Source organism: Pelodiscus sinensis, chromosome 18 (genome assembly GCF_049634645.1).
Source record: "Pelodiscus sinensis isolate JC-2024 chromosome 18, ASM4963464v1, whole genome shotgun sequence".
In the NCBI taxonomy this organism is placed as follows: domain Eukaryota; kingdom Metazoa; phylum Chordata; order Testudines; family Trionychidae; genus Pelodiscus; species Pelodiscus sinensis.
In genome coordinates this window covers 133900-150205 of record NC_134728.1, presented here as the reverse complement: position 1 = coordinate 150205, position 16306 = coordinate 133900, and the positions used below count along the sequence as shown (strand labels likewise).

General features: G+C 73.1%; 1 protein-coding gene across 1 annotated transcript in view; it reads left to right on the top strand.

Moving 5' to 3' along the window:
• LOC102453690 (uncharacterized) overlaps positions 1–16306 on the top strand; it is a 42049-nt gene that overhangs the window by 3151 nt on the left and 22592 nt on the right. The window contains 11 exon segments of the mRNA XM_075901542.1: positions 2117–2263; positions 3688–3828; positions 6521–6662; positions 9412–9431; positions 9434–9580; positions 10135–10284; positions 11261–11392; positions 13196–13339; positions 13680–13824; positions 14006–14154; positions 14368–14514. Of these exon segments, the coding sequence (XP_075757657.1) occupies positions 2117–2263; positions 3688–3828; positions 6521–6662; positions 9412–9431; positions 9434–9580; positions 10135–10284; positions 11261–11392; positions 13196–13339; positions 13680–13824; positions 14006–14154; positions 14368–14514 (1464 nt within the window).

Genomic DNA, 16306 nt, shown 5'->3' with positions numbered 1-16306 from the left:
TGGGTTGTGGGTGGCTTGGCGCGCGCGGGGCGCGAGCTGGCGGAGGTGGGGGCCGGTCTCAGGGCGCTCGTAGCTGGGTTGTGGGTGGCTTGGCGCGGGCGGGGCGCGAGCTGGCGGAGGTGGGGGCCAGTCTCAGGGCGCTCGTGGCTGGGTTGTGGGTGGCTTGGCGCGGGCGGGGCGCGAGCTGGCGGAGGTGGGGGCCGGTCTCAGGGCGCTCATAGCTGGGTTATGGGTGGCTTGGCGCGGGCGGGGCGCGAGCTGGCGGAGGTGGGGGCCGGTCTCAGGGCGCTCGTAGCTGGGTTGTGGGTGGCTTGGCGTGGGCGGGGCGCGAGCTGGCGGAGGTGGGGGCCGGTCTCAGGGCGCTCGTAGCTGGGTTGTGGGTGGCTTGGCGCGGGCGGGGCGCGAGCTGGCGGAGGTGGGGGCCGGTCTCAGGGCGCTCGTAGCTGGGTTGTGGGTGGCTTGGCGTGGGCGGGGCGCGAGCTGGCGGAGGTGGGGGCCGGTCTCAGGGCGCTCGTAGCTGGGTTGTGGGTGGCTTGGCGCGGGCGGGGCGTGAGCTGGCGGAGGTGGGGGCCGGTCTCAGGGCGCTCGTAGCTGGGTTGTGGGTGGCTTGGCGTGGGCGGGGCGCGAGCTGGCGGAGGTGGGGGCCGGTCTCAGGGCGCTCGTGGCTGGGTTGTGGGTGGCTTGGCGCGGACGGGGCGCGAGCTGGCGGAGGTGGGGGCCGGTCTCAGGGCGCTCGTAGCTGGGTTGTGGGTGGCTTGGCGTGGGCGGGGCGCGAGCTGGCGGAGGTGGGGGCCGGTCTCAGGGCGCTCGTAGCTGGGTTGTGGGTGGCTTGGCGCGGGCGGGGCGCGAGCTGGCGGAGGTGGGGGCCGGTCTCAGGGCGCTCGTAGCTGGGTTGTGGGTGGCTTGGCGTGGGCGGGGCGCGAGCTGGCGGAGGTGGGGGCCGGTCTCAGGGCGCTCGTAGCTGGGTTGTGGGTGGCTTGGCGCGGGCGGGGCGTGAGCTGGCGGAGGTGGGGGCCGGTCTCAGGGCGCTCGTAGCTGGGTTGTGGGTGGCTTGGCGTGGGCGGGGCGCGAGCTGGCGGAGGTGGGGGCCGGTCTCAGGGCGCTCGTAGCTGGGTTGTGGGTGGCTTGGCGCGGGCGGGGCGTGAGCTGGCGGAGGTGGGGGCCGGTCTCAGGGCGCTCGTAGCTGGGTCGTGGGTGGCTTGGCGCGGGCGGGGCGCGAGCTGGCGGAGGTGGGGGCTGGTCTGTCCTGCAACAGAAACACGTCTGATCCCCTGCTCCCTGCGGGCGGGGCGGGCCCGGGGCCAAGGGCATGGATGCCACAGGAGCTAATCCATGTTCCACGTCTGTCCCTCGCAGCGACCCCTGCAGCTCCCTCCCTTCCCCGGGGGCTCCCGTCCCCCCTCCTTCCCCCAGGGGCTCCCGCGCCCCCTCCCATCCCCGGGGGCTCCCGTGCCCCCTCCCTTCCCTGGGGGCTCCCGTGCCCCCTCCCTCCCCTGGGGGTTCCTGTGCCCCCCTCCCTTCCCTGGGGGCTCCCGTGCCCCCCTCCCTTCCCTGGGGGTTCCCGCGTCCCCTCCCTCCCCCAGAGGCTCCCGTGCCCCCTCCCTCCCCCGGGGGCTCTCGCGCCCCCTTTCCTTCCCCGGGGGCTCCCACGTTCCCCTCCCTCCCTCGGGGATTCCTGCGTCCCCCTCCCTCCCCCAGGGGCTCCCGCGTCCCCCTCCCTCCCTTCTCCAGGGGCTCCCACGTCCCCCTCCCTCCCCCAAGGGCTCCCACGCCCCCTCCCTCCCCCTGCAGGCTCCCGCGTCCCCCTCCCTCTCCCTGGGGGCTCCCACGTCCCCATCCCTTCCCCGGGGGCTCCCGCGTCCCCCTCCCTCCCCCCAACGGTTCCCCGCCTCCCTCCCTCCCCCAGGGGTTCCTGCACCCCCTCCCGTCTCTGGGGGTGCAGTTTCTGTGGCCCTGCAGCAAGAGCCCAGCTTGGGGCCCAGGTGCTGCCGTGGGCTGAGGGCTCAGGCGGGACCCGGTGTCCCGGGGCGGGGGGGGGCTCTAGAGGGCACCGGAAGGACCCTCCCTGCAATTTGACCGTCTCCCCAACTGACCCGGGCTCCTGTCTCCTGTGCAGCCCCAGCCAAGGAGGGCGTGTGCCCGGCCGAAGTGAAGGGGCCCTCCCGCCCCCCGCGGGAGTACTGCCTCTCGGACGGGTCCTGCCCGGGCAGCATGAAGTGCTGCAACTTAGGGAGCAGGAAAGTTTGCGTCCTCCCGGATTCAGGTAACGGCTCTTCACTCCGGCAAGGGGGGGAGGGGAGTGAGGCGCGGACAAGCCGAGGGACAGCTCAGGTAGCACCCCCAAGGGGTTCTCTGCACAGAGATGTGGCGGCCTGCGGAACTCACTGCCACTGGATCTCAGCGCACTGATCAGCGTTCCAATTGGGGGCTCAGCGCCGCGGGGTCAGGCAGGACTCACTTGTCCCCCACCCCCGAGCCCTGCTCAGCTGGCCAGACACCCAGAGGGTTGTTTGCCTTTCTCTGGAGCATCAGGCACTGAGGGGAGGGGGGCAGTGTCAGAGCAGGGGCGAGGGAGAGGCAGGAATCAGAAAGAAAAGCGGCTCTGGAGAATGGGAAACTGCAGCTGGGCCCCGGCCCCGGCCCCGTGCAGAGAGGCCCAGGCCCGGCTCAGAGGCCTTTCTCCGCTGCTGCTGGCGGGCCAGGCACCCTGCCTTGATGGCTCTCTGGGCATGGGTGGCAGCACGGCCCATCACCCTCGCCAGGGTCCGGCCTGGGCACTGCTGCACGCTGCCAAAGGGCTCTCCACTCGCCCCAGGGCTGTCCACGCTCCGCCAGGGCCAGGCCTCCCCGGGCTCCTCTCACAGCCGGTTACAGCCGCTCCCCGGCTGCCACGTGGCCCGGGACAGCTTGGCCCCGACACCCGGCTCCCAGGACCCAGAGCAGGCCCGGCCCCGCGGTCTCCCCGAGCGGCTGGTGCTCTCTGCAGCGCTGGCGATGGTCCCGGCTCCCAGGACCCAGAGCAGGCCCGGCCCCGCGGTCTCCCCGAGCGGCTGGTGCTCTCCACAGCGCTGGCGATGGTCCCGGCTCCCAGGACCCAGAGCAGGCCCGGCCCCGCGGTCTCCCCGAGCGGCTGGTGCTCTCCACAGCGCTGGCGATGGTCCCGGCTCCCAGGACCCAGAGCAGGCCTGGCCCCGTGGTCTCCCCGAGCGGCTGGTGCTCTCCACAGCGCTGGCGATGGTCCCGGCTCCCCCCGGGCTCCGTGGGCGGGCAAAGGGGGACATGTCCCAGCTGTGCTGGCCAGGGCTGGACTGTAGCTCCTGCAGCATCAGGGCCGGCCGGGGGGACCAGCCCGGGTGGTACGGGCCGCAGGCCGTGTCTCCGTGGCACAGAGCAGCTTCCCCACCCTGCCTGCTCCTTCCTCCCGCCCGGGCAGCTACCACGCTCAGCGGCCGTGGCCACCCCAGGCCCCGTCAAAAGGCCAAGGCTCCTCCCCAGGCCGGCTGCCTTTTCCTGCCGGCTGTTCCTGGGCCTGTCTCCAGACACCCGAGTAGCAAAGGGGGCAGGAGCTGCAGGGATGGGGCAGCCCCACAGCTGGGGCTTTGTGTGGCCCCACCCTGGCCGGGCCTTTGCCTGCTGGAGGGCGGCGCAGCAACCCGCAGGGCCCTTTCATTTCCCCTTCTTCCCCAGTGCACCCTGGCTACTGCCCCGCGCCAGAGCCTGGCCTGAGCACCATCTGCCTGGTGAGCTGCTTCAACGACACGCAGTGCTCCCCGGACCAGAAGTGCTGCACCATCGGCTGCCACAAAAAGTGCACCAGAGCGGAGCCAGGTAAACCGCCGGGAGCAGGGCGAGGGGCTAAACGCATGCACCACGGACCTTTGCTCTGGACCTCGTGCAGCCAGTCACGGCAGCTGTGTGCCCCTCGTGCAGCCAGTCACGGCAGCTGTGTGCCCCCTCGTGCGGCCCCCGGCACTGATAGCTGTGTGCCCCCTCGTGCAGCCAGTCACGGCAGCTGTGTGCCCCTCGTGCAGCCAGTCACGGCAGCTGTGTGCCCCCTCGTGCGGCCCCCGGCACTGATAGCTGTGTGCCCCCTCGTGCAGCCAGTCACGGCAGCTGTGTGCCCCTCGTGCAGCCAGTCACGGCAGCTGTGTGCCCCCTCGTGCAGCCCGTCACGGTCAGCTGTGTGCCCCTCGTGCAGCCCGTCACGGCAGCTGTGTGCCCCTCGTGCAACCAGTCACGGCAGCTGTGTGCCCCTCGTGCAGCCAGTCACGGCAGCTGTGTGCCCCTCGTGCAGCCCGTCACGGCAGCTGTGTGCCCCTCGTGCAGCCAGTCACGGCAGCTGTGTGCCCCCTCGTGCAGCCAGTCACGGCATCTGTGTGCCCCTCGTGCAGCCAGTCACGGCAGCTGTGTGCCCCTCGTGCAAACAGTCACGGCATCTGTGTGCCCCTCGTGCATCCAGTCACGGCAGCTGTGTGCCCCTCGTGCAACCAGTCACGGCAGCTGTGTGCCCCCTCGTGCAACCAGTCACAGCAGCTGTGTGCCCCCTCGTGCAGCCAGTCACTGGCAGCTGTGTGCCCCTCGTGCGGCCCCCGGCGCTGGCAGCTGTGTGCCCCTCGTGTGGCCCCCGGCACTAACAGCTGTGCGCCCCTCGTGCGGCCCCCGGCACTGGCAGCTGTGTGCCCCTCGTGCGGCCCCTGGCACTAACAGCAGTGCGCCCCTCGTGCGGCCCCCGGCGCTGGCAGCTGTGCGCCCCTCGTGCGGCCCCCGGCGCTGGCAGCTGTGTGCCCCTCGTGCGATCCCCGGCACTGACAGCTGTGTGCCCCTCGTGCGATCCCCGGCACTGACAGCTGTGCGCCCCTCGTGCGGCCCCCCGGCACTGGCAGCTGTGTGCCCCTCGTGCGGCCCACGGCGCTGACAGCTGTGTGCCCCTCATGCGGCCCCCGGCACTAACAGCTGTGCGCCCCTCGTGCGATCCCCGGTGCTGGCAGCTGTGCGCCCCTCGTGCGGCCCCCGGCACTAACAGCTGTGCGCCCCTCGTGCGATCCCCGGCGCTGGCAGCTGTGCGCCCCTCGTGCGGCCCCTGGCGCTGACAGCTGTGCGCCCCTCGTGCGGCCCCTGGAGCTGACAGCTGTGCGCCCCTCGTGCGATCCCCGGCGCTGGCAGCTGTGCGCCCCTCGTGCGGCCCCTGGCGCTGACAGCTGTGCGCCCCTCGTGCGATCCCGGCGCTGGCAGCTGTGTGCCCCTCGTGCGGCCCCCGGCACTGGCAGCTGTGCGCCCCTCGTGCGATCCCCGGCACTGGCAGCTGTGTGCCCCTCGTGCGGCCCCCGGCACTGCAGCTGTGTGCCCCTCGTGCGGCCCCCGGCACTGGCAGCTGTGCGCCCCTCGTGCGATCCCCGGCACTGGCAGCTGTGTGCCCCTCGTGCGGCCCCCGGCACTGGCAGCTGTGCGCCCCTCGTGCGGCCCCCCGGCACTGGCAGCTGTGTGCCCCTCGTGCGGCCCCCGGCACTAACAGCTGTGTGCCCCTCGTGCGGCCCCCGGCGCTGACAGCTGTGCGCCCCTCGTGCGGCCCCTGGCACTGGCAGCTGTGCGCCCCTCGTGCGGCCCCCGGCACTAACAGCTGTGTGCCCCTCGTGCGGGCCCCCGGCGCTGACAGCTGTGTGCCCCTCGTGCGGCCCCTGGCACTAACAGCTGTGTGCCCCTCGTGCGGCCCCCGGCACTAACAGCTGTGTGCCCCTCGTGCGGCCCCTGGCACTAACAGCTGTGCTCTGACGAGGTGAATCAGGCACGTTTGCTGGCACAGGACCCTTGTGCAAACAGGGTCACTGTGGTCCAATGTGGCCTTGCTCCTGAAGGCTGGAAATCGCTTCCCCACCCCCGTCCCTCAGCCAACCGGTGCCCGGGCAGTGGCTGCAGGCTCCGGGGTGCAGGGGCCGCGCAGAGCCCGGGGCCGCCGCGATGCCCCCCGTTCTCCGGGCCTGGGCGCCCTGTCGTGCACTCTGCCCCCCGTCACCCTGGCAGGGCTCTGCAAGGAGCGCCCCCGGAGAGGGGGAGGGGCGGCCTGGCACGCACCCCCATCGCTGCCCGCCGGCCGTGCCTGGCCCTGCAGGTGCCCAGAACAGGCAGCGTCTTTCCCCTGTGGAGGCCGGGTGTGCCCAGACCCCGCGCCTGGCCAGTCCCCGGTACCCCGAGGCCCTGAGCAGCCCCCCCCCCCCCCCGTGCTCGAGGGAACCTGGTGCCGAGGGCCGGCGTGTGCGGGCAGCAAGGGCCTGGCGAAGGCTTTGGCAAGCAGCTGGCTGCTGGGGGAGGTGGGTCGGCCTGACCCCAGGCCTTATCTGGGTCCAAACTCCTGCAGCTCCCGGCCAGGGACTGGCTTGGAGCCCACGAGGAACGAGCCGCCACAAGCTGCTCCTGGGGCCAAGAGCCCCCTGGCTGCCCAGGCAGCCTGCCCAGGCTCTGCCCCCGGATGTTTCTCTGGCAGGGACCTGCCCGTTTGCTCACCCTGGGCTCTGCCTCCCTCCAGCCTCCCCGGGCGCCTGCCCAAGCACAAGGTGCTGCAGCCGCGGCCCTGCCCGAACCGCTGCGGGGGACGACCGGGGGTGCCTTGGCCAGCAGAAATGCTGCTTCACCGGCTGTGGCCTGGAGTGCGTTGCCCCGCAAGCAGGGCCCCTCAGCACCCCCCTGCCGCCGGCGCCGCCCGGAGAGGGAGCCTGGACCCCTCAGCCTGCAGGTGAAGCAGGGCCGGGCTCTGAGGGCACCAGGGGGAGCGGGGTGTCACCGGCCCCAGGCGAGGACTGTCTCTCCCCAGAGCCCCCGACACCTCGCGAGTCCCTGGCCTTGCTGGTGCCCCGCCTGCAGATCGTGCTGGGTGCAGCCCCGACCCCCGGTCAGTGGCAGGGGGCAGCCCCCCCGGACTGAGCGACGAGCCCCGGGTCCAGCCAGGCTGGCACCCCGCAAGGGGCTGCTCAGAGCCCTGGCACCGCCTGCCTGGCGAGGAGCAAAGGCCCCAGGCTCAGAGCCGCTGCGCCACGTGGTCTGGACCCGCAGCACGTAGCAGAGCGAGCACCCCGCGCTGCAGAGCGCCCGCGTTCCCCTCCACGCGCCCTGGGGGGGCACAGCCCCGTGGGCGGGCAGCCGAGCCAGCTGGGTGCCCTGGGCAGTGTGCGCCCACATGCAGCCTTCAGAAGGCGCGTGCCCCAGTGTCTGCCCCAGCGAGCGAGGGGCGGGAGGCGAGGGGGTCGCTGCGCTAGCGGAAGTCAGCGGCAGAGTGGGGGGGTCGCTGCCCCCGGGCGCGGTTCCTAGGGCCCCTCTCTGTTTCAGGGACGCCCTGGAGCCCAAGGAAGCCGGGCACCTGCCCGGCCAGCCTGGTCGAGTGCCCCTACACGGAGCCCGCCCTCTGCCTCAACGACTCCACCTGCCCGGGGCCGCAGAAGTGCTGCTACCACCTGTGCCAGCTCCAGTGCGTGGTCCCCGAGGAAGGTACCCGCCACGCAGAGCCCGGGCACAGAGCCACGGGCCACCCTCCCATCAGGGCACCGGGGCGCCAACGGCCTCTGCCCAGCCCCCAATGAACCGCTACCCGGCGCCTTCCCCAGCACCGGCCTCATCCTGCCGCCCACAGGCCCCAGTCCGCCAGGGCCCCCCGCTGGGCACTGCTGCCGGGCGCGGCTTTGCCACCCCCAGGCCCTGGGGAGAGCAGCGATGTGCAGGCGCCCGCGGCCCGGTGGCACTCTCCCCTCGGGCAGAGAGGGGCTGTGGGTGGCACAGAGGGGCAGGGGGCGGCAGCGAGACCGGGGGCTGAGGGAGGGGGCAGCCAGGGATGGGGGCTGAGGGAGGGGGCAAGGGCTGGAGCAGGGGGCTGAGGGCTGAGGAGGGGGCAGAGGCCAGAGCAGGGGCTTGAGGGAGGGGGCAGCCAGGGCAGGGGGCTGAGGGAGGGGGCAGAGGCCAGAGCAGGGGCTTGAGGAAGGGGCAGCCAGGGGTGGGGGCTGAGGGAGGGAGCAGCCAGGGCAGGGGGCTGAGGGAGGGGGCAGAGGCCAGAGCAGGGGCTTGAGGGAGGGGGCAGCCAGGATGGGGGCTGAGGGAGGGGGCAAGGGCTGGAGCAGGGGGCTGAGGGCTGAGGGAGGGGGCAGAGGCCAGAGCAGGGCTTGAGGGAGGGAGCAGCCAGGGCAGGGGGCTGAGGGAGGGGGCAGAGGCCAGAGCAGGGGCTTGAGGAGGGGGCAGCCAGGGATGGGGGCTGAGGGAGGGAGCAGCCAGGGCAGGGGGCTGAGGGAGGGGGCAGAGGCCAGAGCAGGGGCTTGAGGGAGGGGGCAGCCAGGGGTGGGGCTGAGGGAGGGAGCAGCCAGGGCAGGGGCTGAGGGAGGGGGCAGAGGCCAGAGCAGGGGTCTTGAGGGAGGGGGCAGCCAGGGGTGGGGGCTGAGGGAGGGAGCAGCCAGGGCAGGGGGCTGAGGGAGGGGGCAGAGGCCAGAGCAGGGGCTTGAGGGAGGGGCAGCCAGGGGTGGGGGCTGAGGGAGGGGGCAGCCAGGGGTGGGGGCTGAGGGAGGGCCCCATCTCACGTCTCTGCCCGTGACCCCTCGTGCTCCAGAGAAACCCGGCTTGTGCCCTGCCGAGGCCCGAAGGACGTCCTGGACCCCTGCTTCTGGAGCTGCTCGGGGGACAGGGAGTGCCTGGGAAGCGAGAAATGCTGCCGTATCAGCTGCGGCTTTACCTGCCTGGAGCCGGTGCGGGGTAAGGGGAGCTCAGCGTGGAGCCGGCCCCCCCCCGGCTGAGCCAGCATCAGGATGAGTGACGGTCGGGGACCCCTCTCCGACACCCCCCAGGAGCTCCCAGCTGGGTCCACGAGGCGGCGGGTGCCAGGGACAGCGGCTGAGGCGGGGCCGTGTCTGTGGGTGCGGGGGTGGCGAGGGGCACGGGGCAGAGGCAGGAGGCCAGTGGGGCAGGAAACAGGATCCCGGGAGCAGAGCGATGCGGCCCCGGACCCCGCGGGGAAGGGGGGAGGGGGCAGCGGCTGCGAGTTGGGCTCTGGGCGAGGATCGGCGCCGGATCTAGGCCTGGTGCTCTGGCACCTGCCCCCCCCCCCGGCCTAGCGCCGGCAGCCCCCCCCGACTCAGTGCCAGGCTCATGTTTAACGCCTCCCTTCTGCAGCACAAACGGGGGGGGCTCCCGGGGGCACCAGTCCCTAGCACCCTGGGCTCAGGGCCCCACTTAGCGCCCCGCACCCCCGCCCCGGCCAGGAGGGAAAGGGCCCCGGCCGGGACGCAGCAAGGGTCCCCCGGCGGGGGGGGCAGAGGCAGTTCGGGGAGGGCGCTGGAGCAGGGCCGCTCCCCCCAGCCCCAGCGGAACCCGGCTCAGGCGTGCGCGGCGCCCCCAGCGGGGCTCTCGTTGCCGGTGCCGCCCCCCACCGTCTGCTCTGCCCCCAGACATTTGCCAGCTGCCGCCCCTTGCGGGCCCTGCGACGCCTACTCGCCCCGGTACTTCTACAACGCCAGCTCCCGGCGCTGCGAGCAGTTCTGGTACCGCGGCTGCCGGGGGAACGCCAACAACTTCCGGACGGAAGCGGAGTGTCGGCAGGCCTGCGCCCCCCCCGGTGAGCCGGGCCAGCTCCACGCCGCGGGGGCCCGCCGGATGGGGCGGCGCCGGACATACCCCCGAGCCCCAGGACGCCCCGGCCAGGCCCAGTTCACTGGCGTCCCCGCAGCGGAGGGGGAGGGGGCAAAGGGGGCCCTGGTGCACTGTCCCACCGAGCTGGAGGCTTTGGCTGAGCGGGGCGCCCTGTGCCCAGCCAGGCCCGGTGAGTGCCCAGCCGCCGGCAGGGACGGACCGGCGCCGAGTGAGGAGAAATGGCGCCCAGGCCCCCAGAAGTGCTGTGGGAACGGCTGCAGCTCCCAGTGGGCCCCGGTCCCCCCTCGCTGCAGGCCCCACACGCCCCCGGTCCCGGGGGGCAGTGCCGGCACCATGGGGCAGTGCGCAGGGCTCTCCTGTGCCTGGGACGCCCCTTCCCACGGCGGGCGTGCAAGAGGCGGGAGCAGGGTTGGGCTACGCCCGGAGGGGAGGCCGTGCCAGGCTGGTCCATGGCCCTAGGGCCCCCTTCCTGCCCCAGGGCTGCGGGCCCAGCTCTGACCCTGTGGCTCTGTCTGGCAGTGGGGTCCGGAGACTGCCCGGCGCTGCCCAAAGGAGCCGTGGGCACCTGTGAGGAGAGGTGCCACTCTGACCACGACTGCCCGGGCGCCCAGCGGTGCTGCAGCAATGGCTGTGGCCTGGCCTGCGTGGACGTGGCAACCGTCCCACCGGGTGAGGAACGTGGCCCCACCGTGCAGCCCCCCTCGCAAGCGTCCTGGCAGCGTAGGGCGCGTCCCCACCCCCCGCTCCACCCAGGCTAATGCAGCTCTGGCCTAGCACGAGGCGATGGGGGCTCCCCGTGGGACCACCCCGAATCCTGGCCCATTCGGCACTGGGGAGGCCACGTGTGGAGTGTTGCGACCAGTTCTGGGCCCCCACTATACAAAGGGTGGGGGCGCGTTGGAGGGGCCAGCGGATTTGGGGGCTGGAGCACATGGCCGAGGAGGAGGGGCTGCGTGTGACCACGCAATCGGGGTTCCCCGACCCTGCACCCCCGTAGCAGCCAGAACAGACTCCGCCAGCCAGTAGAACGGAGGGGGGGGGGGTTACTGCTTCTCCAGGACCCCGCCCAGCACAGACGGGACGTGGCTACAGGAGTCTGGGCCAGGCAGCCTCTGCCCCCTTGAGATGGGTCCCTGGGCCCCTAAATTCCAGCCCCTCCTTAGGACTGGTCCCTTCATGGTTCCAGCCCCAGACTGCCCCGAAACTGGGCTGGTCTCCCCATGGAGGAGGTGGAGTGGGGCTCGGCAGGGCCGAGGGGGCGAGGGATTTGGGGCAGGGGGCAGCTGAGGCTCCAGCTTCGTCTGCGCGCCAGGTGAGATGGCCCGAGCCGGGGGCTGCTCGGGGGCAACCTCTGCCCACCTGTCCCTGCCTGCCAGGGGCCAGGCTGAGCGGCGCTCCCCAGGGGCAGGAGCCGGGCTTCCCTGGAGCCTGTGGCCCTCGGGTGGGGGCCCCAGCGTTACGGGCCGGGCCTGGCACTGGGGCAGTGAGGGCCGAGGGCCGGGCTGGGCGGGGCAGCAGTGCGCAGAGAGCTGGCGGGGCCCATGGACCGCCGTGGCTGAGGCTAGCTGAGAGCAGGGTGGTTCGCCAGCCCCGTTCCCTGTGCCAGCGGGGGGCACCGCGGCCCTGTGACCGCCCTGTGTTGCAGGGGACCCCGGCGCGGGCCCCGCCGTCCCCAAGGGCCACGGGGGGCAGCGATGCCACGGGGACCGCGACTGCCCGAGAGCACAGAGCTGCTGCCACCATCGGTGCCAGGCCAAGTGCCCGGCGCAGGGCGCAGGTGAGGCCGGCGGGAGAACAGCCTCGGGCCAGCCCAGGGACGGGCGGGGAGACCAGACAGCCCACGGCCCAGGGCCGGGCGGGGGGAGACCAGACAGCCCACGACCCAGGGCCGGGCGGGGAGACCAGACAGCCCACGGCCCAGGGCCGGGCGGGGAGACCAGACAGCCCACGGCCCAGGGACGGGCGGGGAGACCAGACAGCCCACGGCCCAGGGACGGGCGGGGAGACCAGACAGCCCACGGCCCAGGGACGGGCGGGGAGACCAGACAGCCCACGGCCCAGGGGCCGGGCGGGGAGACCAGACAGCCCACGGCCCAGGGCCGGGCGGGGAGACCAGACAGCCCACGGCCCAGGGCCGGGCGGGGAGACCAGACAGCCCACGGCCCAGGGCCGGGCGGGGAGACCAGACAGCCCACGGCCCAGGGCCGGGCGGGGAGACCAGACAGCCCACGGCCCAGGGCCGGGCGGGGAGACCAGACAGCCCACGGCCCAGGGACAGGCGGGGAGACCAGACAGCCCACGACCCAGGGACGGGCGGGGAGACCAGACAGCCCACGGCCCAGGGACGGGCGGGGAGACCAGACAGCCCACGGCCCAGGGACAGGCGGGGAGACCAGACAGCCCACGGCCCAGGGCCGGGCGGGGAGACCAGACAGCCCACGGCCCAGGGACGGGCGGGGAGACCAGACAGCCCACGGCCCAGGGACAGGCGGGGAGACCAGACAGCCCACGGCCCAGGCTGCAGCCGGTTGCCTGGGGGAGGGAGGGGGCTCCCCCGACAGCATCAATTCACGGCACATTGCTTAGAAACCGGCTGCTCACTGCCCGGGCCTGGCACCGACCCAGCCACGCCCAGCGCGCCTGCCTGCCCCTGCCCACACAGGCCACCCTCCGACAGCCCCCCCCGCACAGGCCACCCTCCGACAGCCCCCCCGCACAGGCCACCCTCCGACAGCCCCCCCCCCACAGGCCACCCTCCGACAGCCCCCCCCCCCCGCACAGGCCACCCTCTGACAGCCCCCCCCGCCAGGCCACCCTCCGACAGCCCCCCCCCCACAGGCCACCCTCCGACAGCCCCCCCCCCCCCGCACAGGCCACCCTCTGACAGCCCCCCCCGCACAGGCCACCCTCCGACAGCCCCCCCCGCACAGGCCACCCTCCGACAGTGCCCCCCTCTGCACAGGCCACCCTCCGACAGCCCCCCCGTACAGGCCACCCTCCGACAGCCCCCCCCCACACAGGCCACCCTCGACAGCCCCCCCCGCACAGGCCACCCTCCGACAGCCCCCCCCCCGCACAGGCCCACCCTCCGACAGCCCCGCACAGGCCACCCTCCGACAGCCCCCCCCGCACAGACCAACCCTCCGACAGCCCCCCCCCCCGCACAGGCCACCCTCCGACAGCCCCGCACAGGCCACCCTCCGACAGCCCCCCCCGCACAGACCACCCTCCGACAGCCCCCCCCCCCCGCACAGGCCACCCTCCGACAGCCCCCCCCCCCCGCACAGGCCACCCTCCGACAGCCCCCCTCCGCACAGGCCACCCTCCGACAGCCCCCCCCCCCCGCACAGGCCACCCTCCGACAGCCCCCCCCCCCTCAGCACTGCACGGAGCAATCGCACCAGGAGATGCTGCTCCCCATCCCACAGCACCAGCCACATGCCAGGCCCATTGCTGCCCCACATCTCCCCCATGGCCAGCGCCGATCCCTCCGAATCCCAAATTGAAAGGCAGGCACCCTCCCCAGCCTCCCCGGCCGCCTCTGCCCAGCCCCGTGACCCCCCGGCCTCTGTCTGCCCAGGGAAGTCTGGATTCTGCCCCGTGACCAACGGCCTCTACTTCAGCTACGAGTGCGAGGCCCGGTGCCACGGGGACGGCGAGTGCCCCGGGGCCCAGAAGTGCTGCCTGCGCGGCTGTGACCACGAGTGCTTGGCCCCTTCGGAAGGTAGGAGGCAGCTCAGCGCGTCCCGCCAGGCCCTGGCGTCTCCCCCCGGCCGGGCCACGAGACGCTGGTCGGGAGGGAAGGCCCAGCCACGGCCGCAGGGCTGGGGCCAGCAGGCAACCCGCCGGCGTGGGGGTGGGTGGGACCCAGCAGGGCCAGGCTGGCACGGGCCCCAGGCTCCCCAGACGGTGGCCAGCCGAGCGCCGAGGCAGAGCCAGCGTGACCCGGCCCCGGCTCGCTCCCGGCACGGAGCAGCAGCACCAGGAGAGCCAGGCACCTCCCTGCTGGGGAGGGGGCTCGCCCCCCGGGGAGCCCCCTCACTCCTCTGCCTCCTGCTTTACAGAGAAGCCCGGCGTCTGCCCCCTGACGGACAGGACCACGTCCGCGTCGCCCTCGTGCAAGTCTCGTGCAAGGAGGACAAGGAGTGTGCGGGCACCAGAAGTGCTGTGCCACGGGGTGTGGCCGGAGGTGCCGGGCCCCAGAGAAAGGTAACCAGAGCGCCAGGGCCTGGCTCCCTCGCCCGCCGGGGGGCAGCGCTCCCACGGGCCAGGAGCCCTCCAGCCTGGGGGGCATGACACGAGGGCTGGAGGGGGGGCACTGCCCCAGCACGTGGGGACGCTGTGACCCTGGGGCGCCCTGTTCAGCAGCCAAATCTCCCCCTCTCTCCAGAGAAGCCGGCGCGTGCCCCAAGCAGAAGCCCTGGCAGACCCTGGTGCCGTGCACCGAGCGGGACACGTGCGCTCACGACCGGGATTGCCCCCGGCAGGACAAATGCTGCTTCGCCGGCTGTGCCATGCACTGCGTGCCCCCCTACCGAGGTAACCAGCTGCAGAGACGCCCCATGGGCAGCCCCCGGTGCCCTGCCCGCCCCGGGCAGACGGGAGAGAAGGGCCGGGCAGGGAGGGGGGCAGGAGCTGGGAGTGAGCAGGGGTCTGCAGAGGGCGGGGGCAGGAGGGGCAGAGTCAAGCCGGGACACCCCCCTCATGGGCAGTTCTCATGGGGGGTTCATTGTGCCGCTTGTCCCCCCCCAGCGCACCCCGGGGCCTGTCCCTGGGCAGCGCCCTGCAGCGACCCGAGGCAGCGCCGCTCCAACCGGTGTCTGGACGACCACGTGTGCGAGCGCCTGGAGAAGTGCTGCGACACGGCGTGCGGCCTGGCGTGCGTGGCCGTGCGCACAGGTACGGGCACCGCCCCCCCCCCCCCCCCCCGGGCTCCTGGCTCCGCGCGGCCTGTGACCCGGCCTGCGGGCCCTGCTCTTACACAGCCTGGGCACGGCGCGTGTGCACGAGGGCAGCAGGGCAGGAGCAGCGGCTGCAGTTGGGTCTGCCAGGGACCCCCCCCCCCAGGGTGAGCTGGACTGGGAGCCTGGGGCAGCAGGAGCAGGGTCCACGGGCTCTGCTGTGGCCGCCCCGGGCCGGGACCCTTGCAGCGCTGGGCACGGGCTAAGGGCAGGCTGGGCAGTCACTGCTCTGGGCCCCACAGGGCTGACCTGGAGCCCCCAGCACCAGCCCATCTCCAGGGCGCCCTGCCCCGCGGACTGGCGCTGGCACTGGCACGGTCCGACCGGTCCCGCCTCTGCCAGCCCCCCGACACCGCCAGCCCCCAGCTTAGCCTGTTCCCTTCGTCTTTCTTAGCCAGCCACTGTCCCTTCCCCAACTCTCACTTCCTCAGTTCCCCGGCTGCCCTCAGCTCCTCTGACCGCTTGGGTCTTCGTCTACCCCCCGCTGGGCCGTGCTCACAGGCAGGGGCCAGTAGGGGTCAGTCACAGCCCAAGCACAGCGACCAGCCAGGTCCTGACACCGCATGTGGGGGGTCCGTGGGAATCCCAGCACCGCGCAGGGGGCCCGGGTCACAGAGCAGACCCCCCCCCCGCCTCACGCCTCTCCCCCTCCGAGAGCGAACTGAGCGGGGTCGCTCCGCTTGTGCCCTGGGGAAGGCCAGGCCCCCGCCGGTAAAGCCGCCGCGGTGACACTGGCGCCCCCCTTGGCTTGGGCCAGCGCTGCCCTGCAGGAGCCGACTCCCGCTGTGGGGTTCTTGCCCAGCTTTGGGGGACCCGGCATGGGCCCATTCTCTGCGGTCGTACCAGCCCTAACACTGAGCTCGGGCATCTCTCTGGCCGGGCCCACGAGCTCAGCGAGCCTTCCCGGAAAGCCAGGACGTCCCCCGCCCCCGATGCTCCATCCAGGGGGGTCTCCCCCCCCATAACTCAGCAAGCCCAGGGGGGCCTCCCCCTTCCGCACCCTGGCTCCGTCGGGGAAAGCCTGGCAGACCCTTGGGGCACCTCCCTGTGTGCAGACAGCAGGGGGGCAGGCACTTGTCCCAGTCCTGCGGGTGCTGGTGCATAAAGGCCTCCAGCATCTGCACCAGGGTCCCCTGGCACCTCCCCACCAGCCCGCTGGGCCGGGCGCCCTACGCTGGGGTCCAGGTGAGCCGGGCCCCGTGCGTCTCCCACAGGCACCGGAGCGGGGCCGACATGAGGTGGGATCCCTGGTCTGTGAGGACTCCTGGGGGAACCCCCCCCCCCGCTGAACAGGGCCAGCAGCGCGTCTGCCACCGTGTCTGCTCGCTAGAGGGCAGGGCCACGGCCCCGGGGCAGTGGGTGGCCGTATCCATGGCTACCAGGGTGTATTTGTTCCTCGTCGGGGTCACCTGGCCGACAGGCCCTGCTAGCTCTAATGCTGCCTTCTAGAACCGCTCCTCTATACGGGGTAGGGGCCTCCAAGCAGTGTTCCTCCTACCCTGGGCCTTCCCCCCCCCCGGCAGGAGTCGCAGGCCCGGCAGCACCGCTGCACGGCGCAAATCTCCCCGGCCAGTACAAGCTTTGCAGCAGCCTCAGCCGGGTGCGTCGGATCCCCAGGCGCCCTGCAAAAGGGACGTCATGGGCCAGATACAGCAGCTTGCGGCGATACTTTTGGGGAACCACCAGCTGCCGCTGGAGCCGGCATACCCACCTCCCTGGGGGGAGCCATT